This window comes from Perna viridis, chromosome 15, assembly GCF_037379345.1.
Source record: "Perna viridis isolate PV_CMFRI_1.1 ecotype Kerala chromosome 15, ASM3737934v1, whole genome shotgun sequence".
In the NCBI taxonomy this organism is placed as follows: Eukaryota; Metazoa; Mollusca; class Bivalvia; order Mytilida; family Mytilidae; genus Perna; species Perna viridis.
Genome location: NC_142459.1, coordinates 19539905 through 19562105, shown reverse-complemented (window position 1 = coordinate 19562105; position 22201 = coordinate 19539905). Strand labels below are relative to the sequence as shown.

Below are 22201 nucleotides of genomic sequence, written 5' to 3'. Positions count from 1 at the left end.
AACACGCTAAAAATGTAGGACAAATCCATCGATTATCTCCATAACAGAGTGTGCACATCTTCAATGTGTATGTAAACACACTGCAAAGTTTGTTTGAAGAATATTGGTTAAATACTTCTTGACTTACAGATTACAAAATGTAGCTCTCCCTTAGTATGACGTACGAATGAACTGACTGAGTCGATTGGCTACTAGACCTGCTTTCACCTTTGGAGACGCAGGCAAAAAATCAAACAAAGTATATCAACAGTTCATATCAGATTTTGAATAGATGAATATAACAAAGACTATGAATATGACCCTTGATTTTGGGGAGTGGTTGTTTTTGAAATGATAAACAAATGATAAAAAAAATATTCTCTTTTGGTACACAATTACAATTTAATGAACATGTATTACATGAAACATCAGCATAATAAGTTCTCATTTTCTCTACAAATACTTGTAGTCTACTCTCATTTATTGAAACAGTTAACTCCTTAGCTGTGCGTGAAGCATCCGTTCAAGCGGCATTTATCTAATTTTTGCCGCAAGATAGAAAACTCAAATATACAGCTGAATGCTTCTCTTAGTAACGTACATGTTGTATGCACATTCATATCTTCAAACATACATACAATGTACTCGTCAGCATTTAATCAGTATCACAAACTATTCATGCGGTAAAATACAAAGTTGCTGTACATGTATCTGTTTAAAGTAGTTGTCTAGTTTTTTTTTTGTCGATCAGTGTAGAAACTCAGTGTTTGTGTGATATAATCCAAGCATTTCCCATCAATTTTACTGCCTTCTCCTGTGTAAAGATACAAATATACTGATCAATAGGTCGAGTAGCGTGTTTATATAAATACTGTTGTACCAAATTCAAGTTATCAATTTCATTTTTTAAGTGAATCAAATGGTTAAGAATTTGCAGATACATGTACAGTGTGTACATATACATGTACTTCCTGAACCATCTTACTTCTTGATAAATCAACAGCTTTCATCAGTATAAAGAGATAACATTGCTTTGATTCTTTTTGTGTAATGTCAGTTGATACTGGATTTTGCTTCTAATGCAATTTTAACAATGCTACATACCTGGTATTGCCTTTCTTTTGATGCTATTGAGTTTTTTCTCAACAAGTACTGAAGACGAAATTGATAAAATAATGTTTATACACATTAAGAGGGTGTCCACACGAAAACCAGGCAATGGATGGCACATGACAAATTTCGTTTTCAAAAAAAATCATCTATTTCATACAGCAAATGTATCTTTGACAGACGAATGTTGGTTTTAAATTAACTACAACGGTTAAAGAGAAATATATTGTTTAGAAAGTATTGAAATCCATATAAAAAAAGGAGATGACTTTCATTTTGTGTAAAATTTGGTCGCTTTCTTAAGGAACAGTAAAATCATTTTATGAGTCATCAATTGTCGATTTAAAAATAAATCTTGGTACAATTGGACACATACTGTACAAATATATGAAATAAACATGCTAACAACATATAGGAACACAAATGCCAATGGAATGAATATATCCTGAGCCAACCATATCATAGGATCGACCTGATTTTTAAATAGACAGCCCCTTAAATCTACCCATTTATGATGAGTCATTTCTCTGAGAAATTTACGTGTGTTTAAGTGTTCCACAATGCCAAGGATAAATAAGTTAAATTAATTTAATCTTGAGGTAAAAACTAAGTTATTTAGTGAATAAATAGGTAGTAGCTAAGCACGCCCCCACCCCCGGCCATTGTTAGTCACTATTCGTAGTATATCATATCGCATCGCCATTCAGATTCGACAAGTTTTACAGGAGTAATATGACATGCGCACTTTGGCGGCGGGGTACATATACAATGTAGCTACAAGTTGCTTGTATCGTTAGCTATCAGAGACATCCAGGCTGATACATTTGTATGTTACATGTAGGAATACTCTGATGCAACGGAGAAGGCAGACTTGCTTATCTGATCTTAAACTTTTGTACACGTGTGTTTAGACCGTTTTGTATTGTGGGTTTATTATATATTTTCAACATATTTACACTCCTTGAGACGTTTAGGTTTCCCACACGCACGATACCAAATTGCAAACGCACGCTAAACGCTCACCAAAAGCACGATAAACGAACGAAATATTAACAAATAATGAAGAAAGGTAAAATAGTAAATTGAATTAGAACGCTTTTATCGTGCGTTTAAATGAACGCAAAACGATGTTTAAACGCACGATAATGATGCGCGAACGCTAAAATGGGAAACGTGAACGTTTTAAGGAGTGTACATGTACATGTGCACTGAATCATTTGTGATATTTTGACGACATCTCCTATTTTAGTTCAGTTTGGTGTAAATAGCAGAGACAGATACAAAGATATTGAAAATAGTCCGTTTCAAAGTTCAAATTTTCAGTGTTGGATTGTTGGTGAGTGAACTGCGTTTTATGTTTGCCAAAATACATGTACCAACCTTGATTAAAATAACACTGACGAATAAAATATGATAAAGACCATATAAAATGGCAAAAGAGACAAACGCCCAAAGGTCAGCTTTACTTTCTGTATCTGCGTCCGTAATCCGTGAAAGTACTCCATGCCATATTGTACATAAAAACATGAAGACAACGCACGCAAGAATATACTTGTCCTGCAAAAAAATAAATAAAATAAAATAAAATAAAAAATAATGACAAATCTAATTGGTTCACGTACATAATGGTACATGTTAATACGTTAACATAGAAGGGGCTGAAAAATTCCAAACGATGTTACATGAAGAACTGTCAAATTTATGATATTGGCCAACTTTGAATTTCATACTTGTATCGCGAAGTAAGGAATATCTGTCATTTTTATCGGTTCAAGAAGTGTAAAATTCTCAAAAGATGGTTATCTTAGAGGTTAAAATAATCAGTGATAAAATATATGTTTTGAAAGATCGTGCAGGCACTTGAATTCATAACGTACGTACATGTACATGTATCAATGGTAGATATGTGGAAGTCGTGCTAGATTCGTACCAAAAAAATAATACAAAAGTACATGTATATCACGTGAGCAATTATAAGCAGCCATTGTAGAGAAACTTCAACGTATATACTTTTGTCTAGCTGCATGCTTATTTGAAAGGTGAACGTAAAAAAAAAACAATCAATAATATTAAGGCACCTACCAAAGTTGTTAAGTATGATATTTTCGGTAAAACTTTGTTGGTAATGAATCGGAAGGTAACGGCAATAAGAATCAGGAGAATTCCAAGGAATATCCGGTTCTCTATCAAATCTCTGCTGACAGCAAAAATGGTCAGTGGTAGGCAGCTTATAAATGTCTGGAAATACAAAATTTAAACAAGAAAATACACTCTCATTAAATTGCCATGACATTGTTTACGAAAGTCAGCTGTTTATGGTATGAGAAATGCATTATTTTCCACAGAAGCCATGGTACGAAAGACACTAATGAAAAAAAGAAAAATCGTTGATTGTAGTAATTATTGATACCCAAACCAATTTTGTTGTATTCTAGTTTATGACGGCACTTTTAACAAATCATGCACTCCAAATCCAGATCCAGAAATATCTAAAATCGATGGGCAGGGAGTTGTATCCCAGAAGTGATCCGTGGGTTCCAGCTGAAAAAAATCTTAAATGTACATTGCATATGCACATGTACAATGTAGTTGCATGTTCAAAACATGTGTTTTTCCTAATATATAAGACAACTTACCATTACCAGCCAAATATTTAAAATGAAATAACCAAAGTTCCTTCCTGCTGATGTTTTTAACTTTAACAGAGGAAACGTAGTTGTAACAGTATCTGAAATGTCTTTTGAGATCTCCTTCACTTCCGATTCCACGAAATCTCGCATTTCCCATTCGTGATCACCTGTGAAGCACGTGACCGTCAACGAGCTAACCTCAGCTTCGTCTTCCAATAGCGATATTCTGTCAGATGGATGTTCGGATGTTATTGCTACACTTATATCCTGTGATAAAAAAGGAAAACGGAATAAAAAGGAAAGTAACAGTATTGCAAAATAGTTTCGCAGATGTAAATGTAGCTTACTGCAAGAGTCTTGACTATATTACTTACAAATTGATAAGCAGTCTCGTTTCGTGTCTTATTGTAACTAATTCTCGTTCTTCATTTCATGTCAGTTTGTTAGGCAAAGCTACAAATGTACGAAGTTGGTAAGGGTCGCTTGAAAAAAAATATTGTGTCATGATATTACGACATCTTTATGTTTGTAGTAATTTTGTAATAACTATATCGTTCTTCGACACACATTATCATAATTTTGATATAGCTACATCGTAATTGCGACATATGATGTCGTTCTAACGACATAATAATTTGTTTTCAAGTGTTCTTAACCGGGTTCTGTAGTAATGCAAGTCGAACAGTCCAAAGTGTTACCAGCATAAATCCATGATTTTACTTAAAATCAGTACAAATACAATTATACTTGAATTTCGAACCTAAAGTTTTTCTACGGTTGCTGTTCTGGCAACAGAAAATCACGTTACACACGGTCGTCTTTAGTGAGCATATTACTATTTCCATGTGAAATGTTTTGTAAAAGTAAAAACAAATTATAATTTTACATTTATGCACTTTCTTAAAATTTTAAACCACAAAACTTGCTTGAAAATCGAAAGGAAAGTCATGTAGTTCCTGTCGCTCTTTGAACGTTCCCTTTATCCGCCTTTTCTCTACGATATACGTCTCGCCGTCCTTGCCAACGGTCACTTCCTTCCAGATATTGTGCATGATGCTGCTCTCCAAATTTTGAACCACAATCTTGGGATCCCAATACTCATTGAAGTTTACTTTATCCTGAAAATCAGTTACTTATGCAAATATACTTGGTGTTTTAATGAAAAAGGACAATAGTTAGATCCATATTGAAATATTGTATGAATTGTACAGAAACAGGCACAAATGTAACAACAAAATTACTTAGAAACATGTTATGAGCCTTTATATGCGTGTCCAGACAAAACAAAACTATATAATTTCTGTTATTTTGTACAGAAATTTGCTTTGAACCACTCGGTAACAGAGAGTTAGTTAGTCATCTTTGGTCCGAACCAATCGGTCATAGACAGTGTTAGTTATCCATTTATGCTTTGAACCGCTAGGAAATACAGTGTTAGTTAAAAGAGATGTTGAGAATACGAGGATAAGACCAAAAAGGATGTTGAGAAGCCGACGGTGAGATTAAAAGGGATGTTGAGAATACGACGATGAGATTAGAAAGGATGTTGAGAGTACACATGTACGACGGAATATTCAAAGTGAATATTAAGAATACAACGGTGAGATTAAAAACGGATGTTGATAGTACATGTATGACCATGAGATAACAAGAGGCTCCCAGGAACCTGAATCGCTCACCTGGTTAAATTCCGTCTTCCAATGGCAATAAATTTAACAAGAAGTTGTCTTACAATTTTGACTCAAAAAGACTTTGGTAAGACTTATCATAAGGACCATTACATGGCTTAACAGATCAAAATGAAAATTTGACCACAGATACACAACAGTTTTGGAGATATATAAAAACTACAGTCTGACTATGTTTTATTTTAGTAATAGCGGTCATGTTTTTGACAGATAAAACATATACACGTAACATTTGTGCAAGATACCCCAAGGAACATTCATATCAAGTTTAGTTCCAATTGGTCATGTAATGTCTGAGAAGATTTTGTAAAGAAATAACATTAAAAAATATCCCCAAAAAAAAACAGAAAAGGGCAACAACTCCTAAATGGCATGACAGATTGAAATTAAAATTGACCACAGATAAATCTCATTATGTTGAACACGTTTACCCTACGTCAGAATTTGGCTAAACCTAACGGTTTTGGAGATATATGTGAAAAAGTACAGTCTGACCCTTATATTCTATTTTAGTAACGGCGGCCATGCTTTTTTGACGGATCAAAAATCTAAACACAAGTTTTGTGCAATATACCCTATGGAACATCTATGCATAATTCCACTCAGTAGTTTCAGAGGAGAAGACTGTTACTGGAAACTGTTAACGGACGACGACGACGACACACGCCAAATGATGGCAATAGCTCACTTGGCCTTCGGCCAGGTGTGCTAAAAGGGGATGTTGGGGATACGACGGTTAGTAAAAAAAGGATAATGAGAATACGGCGGTGAGATTAAAAGTGATGTTAAATATATAATAACGAAGCGGGCAATCTTGCAATTAAACTACATTTTTTTTACCAATTGTCGCAAAAAGAACGATGCCCAACGAGCAATGACCTGGATATAATCCGTAATATATCAATGTCCTTAAAGTAAATTATTGATAAATTTCAAATGATCGAACTTTCATACATTTTGTAACATTACTAACTTGACACAAAATCCGGAATTATTGAAAAGTGCGAAATCCTCACACAATGAGGGGATATTGCTTTCAATAGACCTTGTTTTCTAGTTAAATAATCGAAAAAACGATCGAGTTTACTATTGTAATTTATGGAATGGAATGAATTACATCACATCAAAAACAAATATTTAGATATATTGGAAACGAAGCTTGGGAGTGCATTGATTATTTCAGAAAAAGCTAATGGAAGTTAAGTTGGATTATAAATGGCAGTAGTTAAATACGATTTTGTTCATGACGTTAAGCCTAAGGTAAAAAATATATTTCTTTTTTCAATACATGAATGTGTATACCAAGAACAACATACAACTTGCATATACAAAGATATTCAAGTGTAAATGTTGCGCAGCTGCGGAAGTTGAAGTAATTAAATGTTACTTTGACTTTTTATATGCATGTATAGAATTATATTTATAAAGTAATATAACTGTATTTTAATACTTAGTATCACATTGCATGTATTCTTTTCGAACATTTAAAACCACATGCGTGAATTTGAGTGATTTTTTCCGTGTACTGATGCTATTTTCTCATGTTAATAAATGTATGTGAATCGTACACGTTTTTCAGTTTTATAGAAATTACATATACTGTTTATGCATATAATGGATGTTACATGTATCCAATATACACGTACATGTACATGCAAAATTCTTGGAATAGATATTAAAATCTGAAAAAGTTGCACAACTTAAATACAATTTAATGAATGAATGACATTTAGAGAACATACAAATGTGAGTGTACATGCATGTGTACATGTAGTACCTTACTTCCGCCGTCCAATTTTTTCTCCCGCCATCTTGACTGAACAAATACATTAGCAGTGTAATTCTCAGCAACAGTTTCGATATCCGTTATTTTTAGAAAAACTACCTTGATGTAGACATTTTTCTGAAAAGACAATGGCAATTATTGATAGTGCACATACTTCTCTTAAAACGGATATACGACTGGACTTAGTCTGAGTCAAGCATTTTCACGTCCAACGGCTGATCTGCCTGACAAGCTGGGGTCGTTGGACGTCAGAGCTTGTCCCACATCAAAAACACGGGAAAGTTTCTAGAAAGTCGAAAAACTCAAGGGAAAACGCATATTTATTGTTGCATGACACCACTATTGCCTAGTTTTCTACCCTGTACGATATTCGTACACTGCCTATTTTATTGAAGGAGTAATCAAGGGAACCAAGGTTAAAGCGGCAATCAAAGTTCAAGATCACAATATTTTGATAATTATTTTAAATTCCTATTCTCAAAACACCAATTTATTCAGAAAAACATATACACAATATTCTTATTAGTATAAACATTCGTTAAATACCTAGGGGATAAGTTTTCAAGAGTAAAACAGTAGTAATTTTTTGTTTCGAAGCGCGCATCAGATTGATTGATTGATTGTTGGGGTTTAACGTCCGAGCAGCAATATTTCAGCTATATTCAGACGATGAACATGAAACGGATGATAAAATGAACCTGATGAAATGAAAAACGGGATGGGACACAAGGACAGTAGGGTCGACAAATTTTGATTGCCACTAGAAAAAGGGAGGGATGGGTAAGGTCGGGCAATTTAGCCTCCTGTGGCGGAGCGCAAAGGTTCCTACTCCTATCGAATACCACAGCAGGGTTCTTTAACGTGCGAGGAACGTGGCATCTTTCCCAACACGGTGCACCACTATGGTTTGCGGTCAGGTTTTCCGTATTATAGCCTGACAACCCCAGCATGTAACACGCCAGGGGTACCCCATTCCACCACACATGCCAGTTGCTCTGTGGGCAGAGCGCCTAGCCCCCGGCTAGGTTTCTGAGCACTATTAAGTCGCCTTTTACGACAAGCTTAGCGCTGCTGCAGGCCTATTCTTTTAACACCCGGACATGCACGGGGCAAGCGCGCATCAGAGTTGGTGCGCTAAAACCCGTGGTTTTGATGTGTGTTTAAATGTGCTATATACATGTACATACAGACATGTTTAAGATTGTTAACGACAAACATACAATGTATATACATGTACAGAGAATGGATTTCAATTCAAATTTGCCTTGATGGTCTTACTCGAAAATTGCGATTTTCTAATTTCTTAAAAAATCGAATTTTGGCAGATAACCTACCGAGTCTGAAGTCGTTAGATCCTGAATATAAAGTCCCATCTTGATCATAAAACGAACTGCTTTTGCAGGGCATACTCAAATTTTAATCTTCTTAATGCACCATATGTGCACATTCATGTACATGTAATTTGCATGTACAACTGTATCTATATACAGAACTTAAACTTACCTTGTTTTGGGCTTCCATTTTTAAAGCCTTATCGATTTTCGTATAGTTAATGGAATTAATACACAGACAGTTATACTAAACAATTAAAGGACATTTAAAAGCATTTCAAAAGAAGGGGGTATCCTAGGGGAAATTGATTAAATTGTAGTATCTTTATAATCGAATATTTTATATTTATTTAGTTTAATTTCATTTATGACCTGGAATTAAAGAATTACTTGTCTTTGATTCGATTGATTAGTTGGCGGCTAGGATTAGGCTTACAAAAAGAAACAATACTTGTCTAGTTTTTGAAACAAAATTTGTATGAAGTTATCAACAAAGGCTTATTAGTGTTATCGTTAACAATATTCACCCGTCAATTTTTGCAAAAAAAGGCGCTGCACAATGATTAAAAATGTCATATCAGTTGATTAAAAATTGCATGTACGTGTATTTTGATTTATTCTGCACCTTGGCTTTCTACTATACAAAGCTGAGTATATCATTGCTGTGTTCTGCTTTATAAATTACCTTTCATATCTTTTTGGGCAAAACCTAACGCAGAAATAGGCAACCAGTTTTAGAGTGCTCCCTTATATGTTTGCGTTCCAGAGATGATATAAAAATGATACAATTTATTATCTTTTCCCTGCTTGTACAAATGTATTTAAGATTCCGAACAATATGATAAGTTGCAAGACAAAACAATAAATTTATTAATTTTGTAGTCGTTTCGACCCTCGCAATCCGACTCATTTTACAAATCGTACAAATGAATTTGGTATTTTCCTCCAATGTTTATTTGCACATGTATTAATATTTATATACAAATGTGATTCAACATCACAATGGCACCTTTAACAATTTCAATATTTTCTCTACGAAAAGAGCAAACGCAGAATTTGGGCAAATATGAGCAAATGATATCATACTTAAAAAAAGTTCTAGATCCACCTTGTCTTGCCAATGCCTCCGCTTAGGGAGGTAGACCTAGGGTAAGGGAAATAACTCTTGAAAGCAGGGATGTGTTTTCACCATTTTCAATTTCATCAAAGCCTATCAAGCTTTCATTTTAAATAGAATGAAATGAACCCATGTTACTTTGATGCTTAGGTGAGATTTATATAAAACACTTTACACAAACGTTCCAATGATTGGTAAGTTATGTTCCTTATCCTAGGTCTACCTTCTTAAATATGAAATACTTGTTTTAAAATCAAAAATGTATTCAAAAGGTACACTACTACTTGTAAAAGGGTAGATTTAAAGTAGTTAATCCACTGTTTACAAAGAAAATAAAATAGTTCCTTTTAATTGTCAAATATACATATAATTCGACACCCAAAGAAAGGGACATTCAAACTTATTCAAACACATAGGAAGTCTCAATTAGTCGGAGTTATTAAGGCTGTCCGAGTTATATTGGAAAGAAAAATATGGAATGTAATGCATATTCTATAACAGCGGAAATCTAAAATGTCCTAAATTTAATCGGAGAGAGTACAATAAGTTTTCAAGATGGCAGAACCCGCTAAAACACAGAGCATAGTCGGAACATCAAAACAAACGAAGGGAAATGGTTCTGTTATACCGAATGTTAGATCGAAGGTCAGTGTTTCTTTACTACTGTAGTTATTTTCTGCCATTAAAGATCTCATATGCAAATGGGCAGAAAGATTCTTTCAACCATTGAAATTATTGATCTTGAACTTCATAATCTGTCCTAATTAAAAGTCGACTTTCGATGTCTATTTCATAATTTTCTAAAACATAATACTTGACCCATGCTAGCACAAAACAAAGGTACACACGATTTTTAGTACCATTTTTTCAACAAGGAATAATGCACTGGGTTTTTCTACAAATAAATGTACACACATTTTAAAAGTTATAGGAGAGCTGTTGCAATCATTTTGGGTCCGTCGATGTTGTTACCCTTATATCTTAGTTATCCTCTTCCGTATCGCTTATGGTTATATAACAATGCTTATTTTAGAACATGAGATTTAATGAAGAATTTCAACTTATGTTTAAAAAACTACATGATTGATTGTTTTTTTTTTTTTTCATTTCCTCCAAAAGATGGAGATATACAAAACAAGAAAAAAAATCACAAATATAATACAATAGTTACTTGACCAAAAAAAAAGGAAAACTACACACACATACATGTATATAGAGTAAGTGTGCCATTTATCGGACACACTTGGCCGTTTCTGGTTACTGTCAATTCAACAGGGGTTTTATGTTGCTGGGAAAAGAAACGGTTTCTGAACGATCATCTAATGTATGATTTTACCCGGTACCCATTTGGTTTTATGTACCTTTGTAAGGTATATATTGTCTAACATGAGTTTACCTGAAACCGAGTTGAAAAGGACAACTTTGGGTAATATCGGTCAAAATTTTAGGGTTATATCGGACAAGGAATTCCTATTTGGGTATTATCGGACAGCAAACGATTTTTAATTAAAAAAATGGTTTAAATCGTAGAAATTCTGACTTAAATACGATTTTGATGTATGAGTTACAATCCTATTCAATATTGTAAAGAATTATAAATATATAAGATCCTATAATGTCATGGAATTTTATGGTGTTTCTAGAGATTAGATCTAATTCTACACCGACATGGTTAAAACATTTCAAAATAATGTTGATATATCATAATTTCTTTTGTATTTACAATGTATTCCAATATATTAAAGTTAATAAGTCTACATGTTTTTCAATGTCTTATTACTTGTACCGTATTGAAAATCGAATCTATTTTCGAGTTCCATGACACTTCCTGTCAGTGAATTAGGCATGCAATCAGGATAAGATTGGACAACATGCTCAACAACGGCTGGTAGTGACGGGGCTTCTTCAATAGATTTCTCCGATAGTATTTCAAGCTGTCCAGATGTCATGAGGTCAAGAAGAGACTCGGCAGTGTCTATGACCAAAATCGTGTCTTCGCTATTAGCTGTAGCTAAAGTTAATGTTTGATCATTTGTAGAGAGATTAGCAGATGTTTCTGCTGATTCAGACTAAACATTTTCTTTTGGTGCTGTATTAAAGTGTTAAATGGCACAGATGGTGCAAATGCAGATTCGGGAATCTTTGATGGGTCAAATGGATGTATTCCACAAACCTCAAATCCTTTGGTAATGTTTGAGGACATTACAGATTTTAGATAAGAGTCACGAAATAACCTCGGCCATTGCCATTTAGTGTTGTTGATTGGCTCATAAAGTCACTACACTGTCGATCATACTCTCTCTGGAAAGGGCCGAAAACGGTCTTATCCAGTGATTTTAAGTTTTTAGTGGGAGGTGGGAGGGCAAAGAGCTCAATGTGGTTTTCTCGAGCTGCACCAATTAACCCTAAGGTTTCATGTGAGCTGGGCTATCGAGGTTTTATAATTTGTGGTTTGTCGATTCCACAATGTTTATTGAAGTGATCTTTGAACCAAGCAACTCCTGAAAGATCCTCCATCCAGGCTTTCTTTTGGTATGATCGTGTATTTTGTCCCTGGTCGTCTTTCACTAACATTGTAAGCTCATAAAGCCTTTTCAGTAAGACACTTAATTATTGCAAGTGGTGGGATCTGGCCTCCAGCTGTGTTCACACACGTCAATACTGTGACACCATCACGACAGTTTCCAACTCTTCTCGGAACATTTCTTTGGTCCATCTCTGCAAGAATCTTTGCTGGTTTGTGAGTTAAACAAACATTTGTTTCATCTATGTTCCAGATAAGTTGGGGATTGTTGTGCAGATTTAATTTTGTTAAATTTCATTTAGAGCGGCGAAGTACCTGCCGGTGACATCTGGATTGAGCATACGTGCTCGTATGTTATTTAAGGGAGTTGGCGATCTGAAGACTAATTAAGGATGTCTCTTTCTGAATCCATCGAACCAGTCCCGTCCCGCTATGCCATTCCTAAACGGGGTCTGAAGTAATAGAGCTTTTGACAATCGTGCCATTTTAAAGCAAAGTTCAGCTCTTGTTATTCCAAAACCCATTCGACCTGCCTCTATGATCTTGACAGCCACCTGATTTTCAACCTGGAGCGGAATCACAGTTTTTTTTCAGGTAGGGACCCTTTTTGTATGCGTCTTGAAACTCTATCAGAAATTGTTGATCTTGGTACTCCAAAATGCTTAGATGCTTTTCTAATGAACATAACTCCACTTTTTTACAGCAGTTACAGCCTTGTCAAATAGTTTATGATCATACTGGTACCTATGCCTTTTCTTGGCATAACCTGGAAATAATTGAAAATGATATTTTATTGTACCATATGTCAGAGTCCAGCCCATTAGCACCAAGGAATGATATTTGAATATCATCATCTTCTTGGTTAAATGAATTAAATGAATCACATAGATTATATCCAGCTAAAGTACTATTCTGTGTAAGAATCAGGCAATGGGTGACGCATCATATTTCTCAATTCGGTCTTTTTTTGCCTCAAATACAAAACAATTTAACAGCTATTTGAATTTATCCTGAAACATCGGTGACGTAGATATTTTTTGACTGCTTATTAAAGGAAAAAGTTCTGGAGAATTTTCCCGTCATTTTTCCATAGTGCATTTCAACTAAATTTGATCTATCAATGTCTTAAAAAGGCAAATTTTACAAACACTTTATTGGTTATTTCTGGGGGTTATCGGGTAGAAATACTAGGTTAATGCAATAAAATCTCTGTGTTTTTTCCTTCATGTGCCACACCTTATACACATTTTGCCTGAATTTTAGACGGAGAAGTACTTAACTATTTTACGAAAGTTCATATTTACATTTTGGTCACAGTTTTACATTTATGACAACTGCTTTTATGATTAGAAGCTACACGTATTTCTTCAAAACGCCAAAATTGACAATATTTATTGTTTCTGGCTCTGATCATGAAATACTTTATTGATAGAAACTTTTGATTGATAAAATTCTAATGTTAAATTATAAGATAGTCTTAATTAGCTTCACTTGTAAGCAGCTACATGTATTTGAAAGGCTACTTAAATCATAAAAGAAAAAGGAACAGATACGGTGAAACGCAACAGATGCACCATCTTATAACCTTTAAAAACTAGTATATACTTACATATGTCACTTAAAGGACTTCATAAAGTGTTAATACGCCTTAAGTAAGCTCTGATGGGCTGACAACAAAAGTAATAAAATCCACGGCAACAGAAAGATAACACTTCTTCAAAATGAATTAAAAAATAAAATAACGACAGAAAGACACGATTGTACATGTATGGTATGTACATGTAATTGAATATTATAGAGCATCCTCAATAACTTAGATTTACTGATGTTTACAGAAAGTTCATCGTAATACTTTGTAAGAAAAACAAATTAATCAATCCTTTGATCAATACTTGTGTGTAGTTTTATCATTTCCGATTTTATTTCAGTCATAAAAGACCAATTTGGACCGTTAATTTCTCCTCTATTTATTTTAAAACCTTTGAATGTATCTAAATGAAATTCGCAACTGTAAATATTGCCTTTAGGCTATAAAAATTGGTCTGTTTCATAAGGATTTTCCTTAAATCCTACCCCTGTATACATGTAAACTGATGAGGTCGCTCGAAAACTCAAAAATACGCCAAAATTCTATGAAACCAAGTTCTGATCTTTTAGGCTCTCTAGAAAAATAAACGGATTTTCTGAAACTAACAAATGCACCAACATACATTTATAACAGCGTTTCGTTTATGAGTCACATGACTTGTGTAACTATAATTAGACGTGGATGGCAAGGTATATGTACATGTATTTGAAATTCTAACTAAATGACATGCTCATTGAAAGTTCAAACTTAAATGATCCAGAATTAGGACACTGGGACATTCATATTGAAGTTACAAAAATGTAGGCGACGATCTACGATCTAAAGTCGGTATCCTCAAGACAGTTGCATGTACGTTTATGTATTACATGTACGATTGTTGTTATTGTCACGAAGTCTGAGAGCACATACATGCTGAAACTCATAATGCTCAAAAATCAAAATTTGCCATAAATAAAAATATATACTATCTATTAGGAACGGTGTGCGTTCTAAAAATGATATTCCTTAAATAACCCCTAATATCTTTTACAACTTGTACAATGTCCCATTTAACGGGTAACAATCAAAAACATAAATCATACATTTGTCATTTAAACAGTCCATTGTGACCCCCGTTCTATATAATATAAAGAAAACATACCTCGTCAAGCTATTCATGTCTATTTTAGACAATTGTAATTAAATTTGGTTGCACCGCGTATCTATAAACCAAAATGTAAATAGAGTATATATTTATATGGGGAGTCCAATGGTGATACAACATGAGCAAACTGGTAAATATGGTTATTGGTCATTGTATTGCATTGTAATTATATTATTATCTGTATATGTTCAATTTGTGTACATGTATGAAAAGGTTTAGGGTGAGGCGCTTGGGTTCTGTTTTTGTTTTAGAAATTGATATATAATGTGCATTGTTGTTGTAAAACTTATTTTAATTTAAAAGCTTGTTACAGTTGAAATATCTTGTCCCACTTACTCTAAGTTGGGGGCATGCGCAGTAACTCTCCCCCTTTTCTTGTTCCATGGACATTCTATCCATATCTTTTTTTACTGCCTTCTTAACCATCACCACCAATTTGTATACACTATTTCAATTAAAAAAAAGACTTAAAAAAACAGTACATTGTTTAGGAGAAGCCAAGGGTGGAAAGGGGCTATATGTACAATGTACCTTTATCTATTAGAAAATATTTGTTGATTACATGTAGATGGTTTGTACATGTATATACATAATAATTTGAATCACTGCAGCGTGCCCCTCTTATATCAGCCAACGACCTCCGCTACCTTTCGGATTTTCTGGATCTGCCTCTGCAGTATGAATTCAAAGTATCATATCTTATTCCGAATTTTAAACGAAGGAAACAAGGAAAAGACAACTCTGCGTATTTTTAAAATAAACTACCAGCACCTAGTAACACCTTACATGGGGCTGGCAATTGTCGACATTTGACATTTTGAATATTAATTCCAAACTATTTTTTCAACACATGTATTCAACACCTTGTAAACATGAACTGAAATAATACATTGCCTGGTATCTCCGGTAGCAAAGGATCACTTAAACAAATCCCATCCCCAGATATTTACATGACACAAATACCGTCCCCAAATATTTACATGACACAAATCCCGTCCCCAGATATTTACATGACACAAATCCCATCCCCAGATATTTACATGATATCTTCATATTTGCAGAGATCTGTATTTGTAAAGGTTACATTTCTGAAGATCAGTAACATAGAGACGGTTAAAGAACAGTTTTCCGCGGATGTTTTTATCAAGGCAAGATGGCGGGAACCAAGCTTAGATCATGGGAAGGTATATTTAAGACAATATAAAAAAACGTATGGTAAAATATCTATTAGAATTGGGCTCGCGTGGTAACATGTAGTCTTCTTTCCGAAAAGGGTGCGACAATTTTGAAGTTAATAATTATTTAGTTGTTTGCATAAACAGCGGCTAGCAATTATTTCTTAGAATAACTGCACAACACAAACCGTTCCACGAAACCCAGCTCAATGAGAACTGTTCTAAAAGAGCCAGCTCTTGTGTTGGCTCCACCAGAATGTCAGAAGAATTTGTCTTAAAACACTTTTAAAACTGGTCATCATAATACATGTAGGTCATCAAACTTTTTTATGTATGTCCTTGGACAGTTTTAGAGGGTCCCAGCTATCATTTGCATAATTATGCCATAACTTCGCACAAAATTTAAAAAAAAAAAATGCCAAAAAGAGAGACTTCAAGCCTCCGAAACCCTCTCCCTGGAGACTGAGGTTAAATAGTTATAGTTTCTAAATATATTATCTCATGTTAAGGAGGTAGACCTAAGGTAAGGGGCACAACTCTTAGAAATCATTGGAACGTATGCATTCAGACTTTTTATATCTACCTCATGTAAGCATCAAAGTAACTTGGATTGATTTCCTTCTATGTCAAATGAAAGCTTGGAAGGCTTTGGTGAAATTGAATATGCTATAATCATATCACTGATTTCAAGAGTTTTGTCCCTTACCCTAGGTCTACTTCCTTAAGTTTGAATGCATTTACAGAGTACAGAAAATGTAAAACTAGACCAGTACTGGAACCCAAAGTTAGTAGTACAGAACGCCCTCGGCAGTCCTAAACAGACAGTATGGAAAGAACTCAGCTACGGAAAGTCCGGAGAGGCATTTATCGTGGAGAAAAGACGTATCAAGGGAACGTTTGCGGAGATGCTTGAATTAAAGAACTTTCCATTTGATTTTCAGGTATGTGCAAGAATGACCAATACATCACGTACATATGTATGTATACTTTAGCCACGTGGTAAACGAGAGACAAATACTTTGTCAGTTTAATTTAAAATATCACAATAGTCAGGGGTTTAAGGTAATTTTCGTGAGTGTAAAGTCCTGGACTTATCCAAGTTTGAAATCAAAGGTACACTTCAGGAAAACCATAAGTCCTCAATAGAATGTCCATGGAAAGGTTGACGGAAGAATCATTACCCAGGTAATTGAAATTTCATAGGTCTTACAATTAGGTCAGAAATTGAAGGTCCAAGGGAACTACATGTATTGCATTAAAGAGTAATCAAATGTACATGTACCAATAATCGAGCGAAAATCAATTAATTATATTACCAGAATGAAAAACTTAACAGGGAAAATAGACACTTACATCAAAGAACATGAAATAATAAAATACAAAGAAACAAAAGTGAATGAGCAACTCGACTCCCAGTAAAACATGGGAGCATAGAGCTGGTGCAACGGTAGGGTAAGCATCCTCTTCTTTTCTAGAAGCACCAGCCGAGTTGCCCATTAAATGACATGTCTGGAGTTGGAAAGGAAAGAAAGACAAAAGATGATTAATACAAAATTTATGTAAATGGACATACATGTATGGGTCAGTTTTTCAAATGTTAATCATTCAATAAATTGCTACAACAAGGTAACAATATGACGAAAGCGAAAACAATAGCACACTGCTTTGTACAGGGTCTGGTTTCATAAAAAAACATGCGCATGTACACTGATTATGAACTGACCTTGTATTATTACATGTAGTAGTTTCAGAACTGTTACTACAGGCGGGTTCAGTACCCGGTTCTCTAGAATTGGTTTTTGTTAATTGTTTTTGTAGGCATTACACGTTTGAGAAAAAATACAAGCAGCTCTCCTTAAGCTTTGTTACAGCAGGCTTTGGTACTTTTTCAAATCTGTCATAGAACTTTTATTCCGGCATTTTTAGAATAGATTTGTAAGAAATTAAAATTAAACCAACCTGTCCATGTACAATGTACATGTAGGTACACGTGTTACATTCTCGTTACAGGACATCAGCGTTGTTCTGACGTCAGAGTATCCTATAGAAGAACTAGAGATAGTAGAGGACGAACAGGAGCTCAGCTCTCTGAATGTATCCTGTTTTGTTGACGTGCAGGAGTGGGAAATTAAAGACTTCGTCGTCTCAGAGGCTAAACATATGACCAAGGAATTTTCAGAATCTAAAAATATATCGTTCCCGTTGTTGACTGTTAAAGCATTGGCACTAAGACAGTTTGGGTTCTTTGTTTGGAATATTCTCATCATTATGGTAAGTTATGGGTGATCCAAGACTCGGGCGAGTTGAGAGGAGGATAAGTCGTCTTTGTAATATTACCACTCTTTCCTATTTACATGTATATGCCTGTAAGCGTAAAAGATATGCCTTGTTTTAATTTTCAAGCCCAAAATTGTATCCGAAATGAAAGCATTGAAGGAGGTAGACCTAGCGTAAAGGACACAACTCTTGAAATGTTTGTATCATATTCAATTTAATCAAATCAAATCTTATCAAGCTTTCATTTGAACCAGAATGTAATCAATCCAAGTTACTTTGATACTTACTGTACATAAGATTTTTGTACAGTTTCTTGTGTAAAATGCTGACTACAAACTTTCCAATGATTTGCAAGAGTTGTGTCCCTTACCTTAGGTCGACCTCCTTAAATGCTTCGTCATTTTTGCAAGTAATGATAGCACTCGAGTATCATCAGTATCATCATCTAATCAGATCCTTCCTCTCATTGCTATTTCTTAGGTTTTACATGTACCTCAGAGAATTTTAACACTGAAATGAAGAACTTTACAAGAATTGGAGTTAATGTCCACTTCGATTATTTGGTATATTTAATTTTAAGTGTGTTTTTTCTTTCTTGCAGACCATTATAAGTTTGCTGTCTTTCACTACTTTTGCTGTCGACAATACCAAACCCCAAAACAGACTACAATTAGGGTTTACACTAACGCTTACAGGGGTAACATTTAGATTTGTAACCAACCAGAGTCTACCAAAAATATCCTATTTAACAAAATTGGTAAGTAATGCTAACATATAAAAAGATTTAATTCTTGTCAAAACGTTATTTAATCATAGTGCTGATCAATAAACTTAGTCAAGGACTTCAATGTATAAAATAATCAACTTTAAAGCTGAACGTTTACATAAAATTATTGTTAATTTTGAGCCAAATAAGGGTAAAAATGTCTGGAGCAAAAACAGCATGCAAACCCCCCTTTTATAAATTTCTTTATCAGAATCTCACCCACCCCTTCTATTCTGTAAAGGTCAACCTCTATTTTAAACTAATAAATACGTTTTTATAGAATTATTTATGGTAACATGTATGTGAGGAATAAATTAAATCCCTTGTATAAAATAATCTAAGAATATTTATTTATTTTTCCAAATCACAGGGCCAATTACGAACATACATGTATAAATCACATATAATGATTGATGTAATTAAATAAATAATAATACATTACATAGTAGTATTCATGTATTATTGTATCTCCAAAAGCCTCTGTCAGTCAGATCCAGAGCCACAACAAAAACGCATAGATATCAAATGATAACAAGTATCAAGGCAGCAGTCCTTTTCACCAAAAATCTGAAGTCAAAAATTAGTCGTAAGTTATGACGTCACAATAGATCAAATTATTGTGAAGTCATAACTTACCACAGATTTTACACTTACGATTCTTTGTGAAATCGACCACTGTGGTCCCTTTCACAAAAAATCGTAAGAGTAAAATTAGTCGTAAGTTATGACGTCATAGTAAATCAAAGTATAGTGACGTCACAACTTACGACTAATTTTAGACTTCATATTTTTTGTGAAAAGGACCACAGGTTCTTAAGTCTTAGGTCAGAAGAGCTTCTATATGATAAATTCACAAATTTTCTCCATAACAGACAAGTTTTCTTGGAGTCAGACAAATTTTGAATATTCATCTAAGGTATCAAAGTTCTGACAAGTGCTAGAAATATACTAAAAGAGTTCTTCCCTTAAAATTATCATAGAGTGTGCACTCGATTAAGAAATGATACTCATCTTCAACTTTATTACACTTAGTTTTATTTATTTTTTGTTTTCAGGATGTTTACATATTGTTTTGTATGATATTCAACTTTTGTATCAGTATATGGCATGCTGTCATCACTCGTTTTGACGGAAACTCGGACCAAGGCAACATCGATTTCTGGGCATTCATTACATTCATCATTATCTACTGTGTTTTCCAAATAATTTATTTCCTCGTCGTAGTCGGAAGCGTAAGTATGTTGTCATATACAATACAAGCAACGATAATTATATTTTTTATCAGCATTTAGTGCGTCATGCCATTGAGATTTTTTAATAATTTTTTATATAGGTCAAGATAGTTGAAATGTAACATTACATGTATACATCTCTTGATAAATACTTACTTTCATTGTAACATGTCATTTTTCAGTACTTATGGCGAAGCAGTAAAGTAAAGGAGCAGGAACGGGCTTATCAGGTACAATGAGATTCCTTAAAACTATGGTTTGTGGTCAGGTTTTCTGTATTATGGCCTGATGACCCTTGCATGCCAGGGGTACCCCCATTCCACAACCTGGGACACACAACCCTGTTGCTCTGTGGGCAGAGGACCCTAGCCCCTGGCAAGGGTTCTGAGCACTATATTGTTGCCTTTTACGACACGCTTAGTGCTGCTGCGGTCCTATTCTTTTGACACCCAGGTCCGCACGGGGGTCAAAACGAATAACGTTAATTTAAGCGATATGAAAGTACATTTTTTACATACTCTTTTAGATCACGTGGAATATCAACAAAAACTGCTTTTGATTTTTGAGAGGTATTGAGAATCTCTGGATGGTATAAATCAGACATACATCCAATATCACAAGACGGCGTGCATATAGACATCCAATTAAAAAATGTCGCGCAACTACGAAGTCTTGTGTTATAGTACATGTGTAGACAGACACTCTTAAAAAAATCTTGGTCACGTGCTCCACTACTTAAATGATCAATTGGTCTTACAAGAAATGCATGACAACTGTATCACGTGACGGACATGCGCATGTGTACATGTAAAAAAGAAATTCCGTAGCTTAAAAAATGTGTTTTCTATATTGAATATGGTGTGAGGTAACCGTTATATCACCGAGGATTTCCTCAAACCTTTGATTTCCAGCAATCTCTCAGATCTATATTGAAGTCGTACGTTGATTTGATTTTAACGGTTAGGCACGCATTTTCAGTTTGATACAAATTATATCTTTCAACTATATTTACAGTGGTGGATCCAGGGGGAGGTTCCAAGGCTGGAACCTCCCCCCTCCAGTTGTTGGAAAAGATTACTACGTTTACGCAAAAAGGAGGAAAAAGTAGCATTGGACCCTTTTTTTTCTACCTCCCCCCTCTAAAACAGTTGGATTTATATATTTTATATTGTATTTTAATCATGACCAATGTGTAGAATGAATCAATTAAAATAACATTCATATTAAAATTTAATGGCCTGAATTACGATCATGGTTTTATTTGTTTTTAATTTTTGTTTTGTTTCAGGAGAAGGCAGTCAAATTAGTCGGAGAATCCTGGAAATCTAACAGAAAAAATAAAAACAAATCCAAAGTGCGTTCTGGTAATCCTTTACTGATGTTTTAATGTCAATTCATGACTAGTCATTTACATGTACATCTAATTATTCATCCTTAGCGAACAACAGTCATCTCAAGGCACATACCATTTTCTTTTCCAGGCGGGATATTTTCTCGCGCAAGCGCTAAACTGATTTTTTCAGCATTACGTGATATTGAAATGTATTTTTTTTAAATTACATTGTAAGGTAGCGGGGTAAATAAAGAATTTTATTTTTTTTCTTTCCGCGGCCGAGTTAAAAAAAATGTCAAAATTTGGAATATTAAAAAAATCGCATCCTCCCCCACCAAATATAATGATTGGTGTCTCAGCGAATTAAAGTCAACCACAACAAAGATCTATGCTGTGATTTCCACTGCGATATTCATGTATTTAATTAATCTTTTGAGCATGTTCTAATCTATGTGATGTAATAAATGATGTTTTATTTTATAATAAAGAGCATCAAAATTGTTCTTTTGTGTTTATTATTG

The 22201-nt window shown here is 34.3% G+C and overlaps 2 protein-coding genes across 8 annotated transcripts; one reads left to right on the top strand and one right to left on the bottom strand.

Moving 5' to 3' along the window:
• Positions 1–345: 345 nt before the first annotated feature.
• LOC148597367 (gamma-aminobutyric acid receptor subunit beta-1-like) lies at positions 346–8790 on the bottom strand. Of its 4 annotated transcripts, none has more exons than XM_088563513.1 (8): positions 8697–8790; positions 7185–7310; positions 4646–4837; positions 3726–3986; positions 3172–3327; positions 2470–2646; positions 1084–1131; positions 346–793 (listed from the first exon to the last, which is right to left on the bottom strand). In XM_088563513.1, the coding sequence occupies exons 1-8, from the start codon at positions 8712–8714 to the stop codon at positions 740–742; spliced, it is 1032 nt and encodes a 343-aa protein (XP_088419639.1). In that variant the 5' UTR covers positions 8715–8790; the 3' UTR covers positions 346–739. The 4 variants fall into 4 exon arrangements, with proteins under 4 accessions (XP_088419639.1, XP_088419640.1, XP_088419641.1 ...); XM_088563514.1 differs by having other exon boundaries at positions 7190–7310; XM_088563515.1 differs by lacking the exon at positions 8697–8790 and adding an exon at positions 8528–8662 and having other exon boundaries at positions 7190–7310.
• On the top strand, positions 6521–22183 carry LOC148597366 (uncharacterized). 4 transcript variants are annotated; one of them, XM_088563510.1, is made up of 8 exons: positions 6521–6667; positions 15959–16081; positions 16816–17013; positions 18083–18343; positions 18951–19106; positions 20171–20347; positions 20530–20577; positions 21636–22183. In XM_088563510.1, exons 1-8 carry the CDS (start codon positions 6623–6625, stop codon positions 21732–21734), a joined length of 1107 nt encoding a protein of 368 aa, XP_088419636.1. In that variant the 5' UTR covers positions 6521–6622; the 3' UTR covers positions 21735–22183. The 4 variants fall into 4 exon arrangements, with proteins under 4 accessions (XP_088419636.1, XP_088419634.1, XP_088419637.1 ...); XM_088563508.1 differs by lacking the exon at positions 6521–6667 and adding an exon at positions 10024–10286; XM_088563511.1 differs by lacking the exon at positions 6521–6667 and adding an exon at positions 14894–15027.
• Positions 22184–22201: the final 18 nt, after the last annotated feature.

Excerpts from the sequence above, each read along its gene's own strand:
- LOC148597367 (XM_088563512.1), bottom strand. The coding sequence starts at position 8,575 with ATGATCAAGATGGGACTTTATATTCAGGATCTAACGACTTCAGACTCG. Across the intron at positions 3,987-4,645 it reads ACTTTCCTTTCGATTTTCAA|GATATAAGTGTAGCAATAAC; the intron begins GCAAGTTTTGTG and ends TTTTTATCACAG. Across the intron at positions 2,647-3,171 it reads TATCATACTTAACAACTTTG|GACAAGTATATTCTTGCGTG; the intron begins GTAGGTGCCTTA and ends ATTTTTTTGCAG.
- LOC148597366 (XM_088563508.1), top strand. The coding sequence starts at position 10,197 with ATGGCAGAACCCGCTAAAACACAGAGCATAGTCGGAACATCAAAACAA. Across the intron at positions 10,287-15,958 it reads TACCGAATGTTAGATCGAAG|AGATCTGTATTTGTAAAGGT; the intron begins GTCAGTGTTTCT and ends TCATATTTGCAG. Across the intron at positions 16,082-16,815 it reads CAAGCTTAGATCATGGGAAG|AGTACAGAAAATGTAAAACT; the intron begins GTATATTTAAGA and ends ATGCATTTACAG.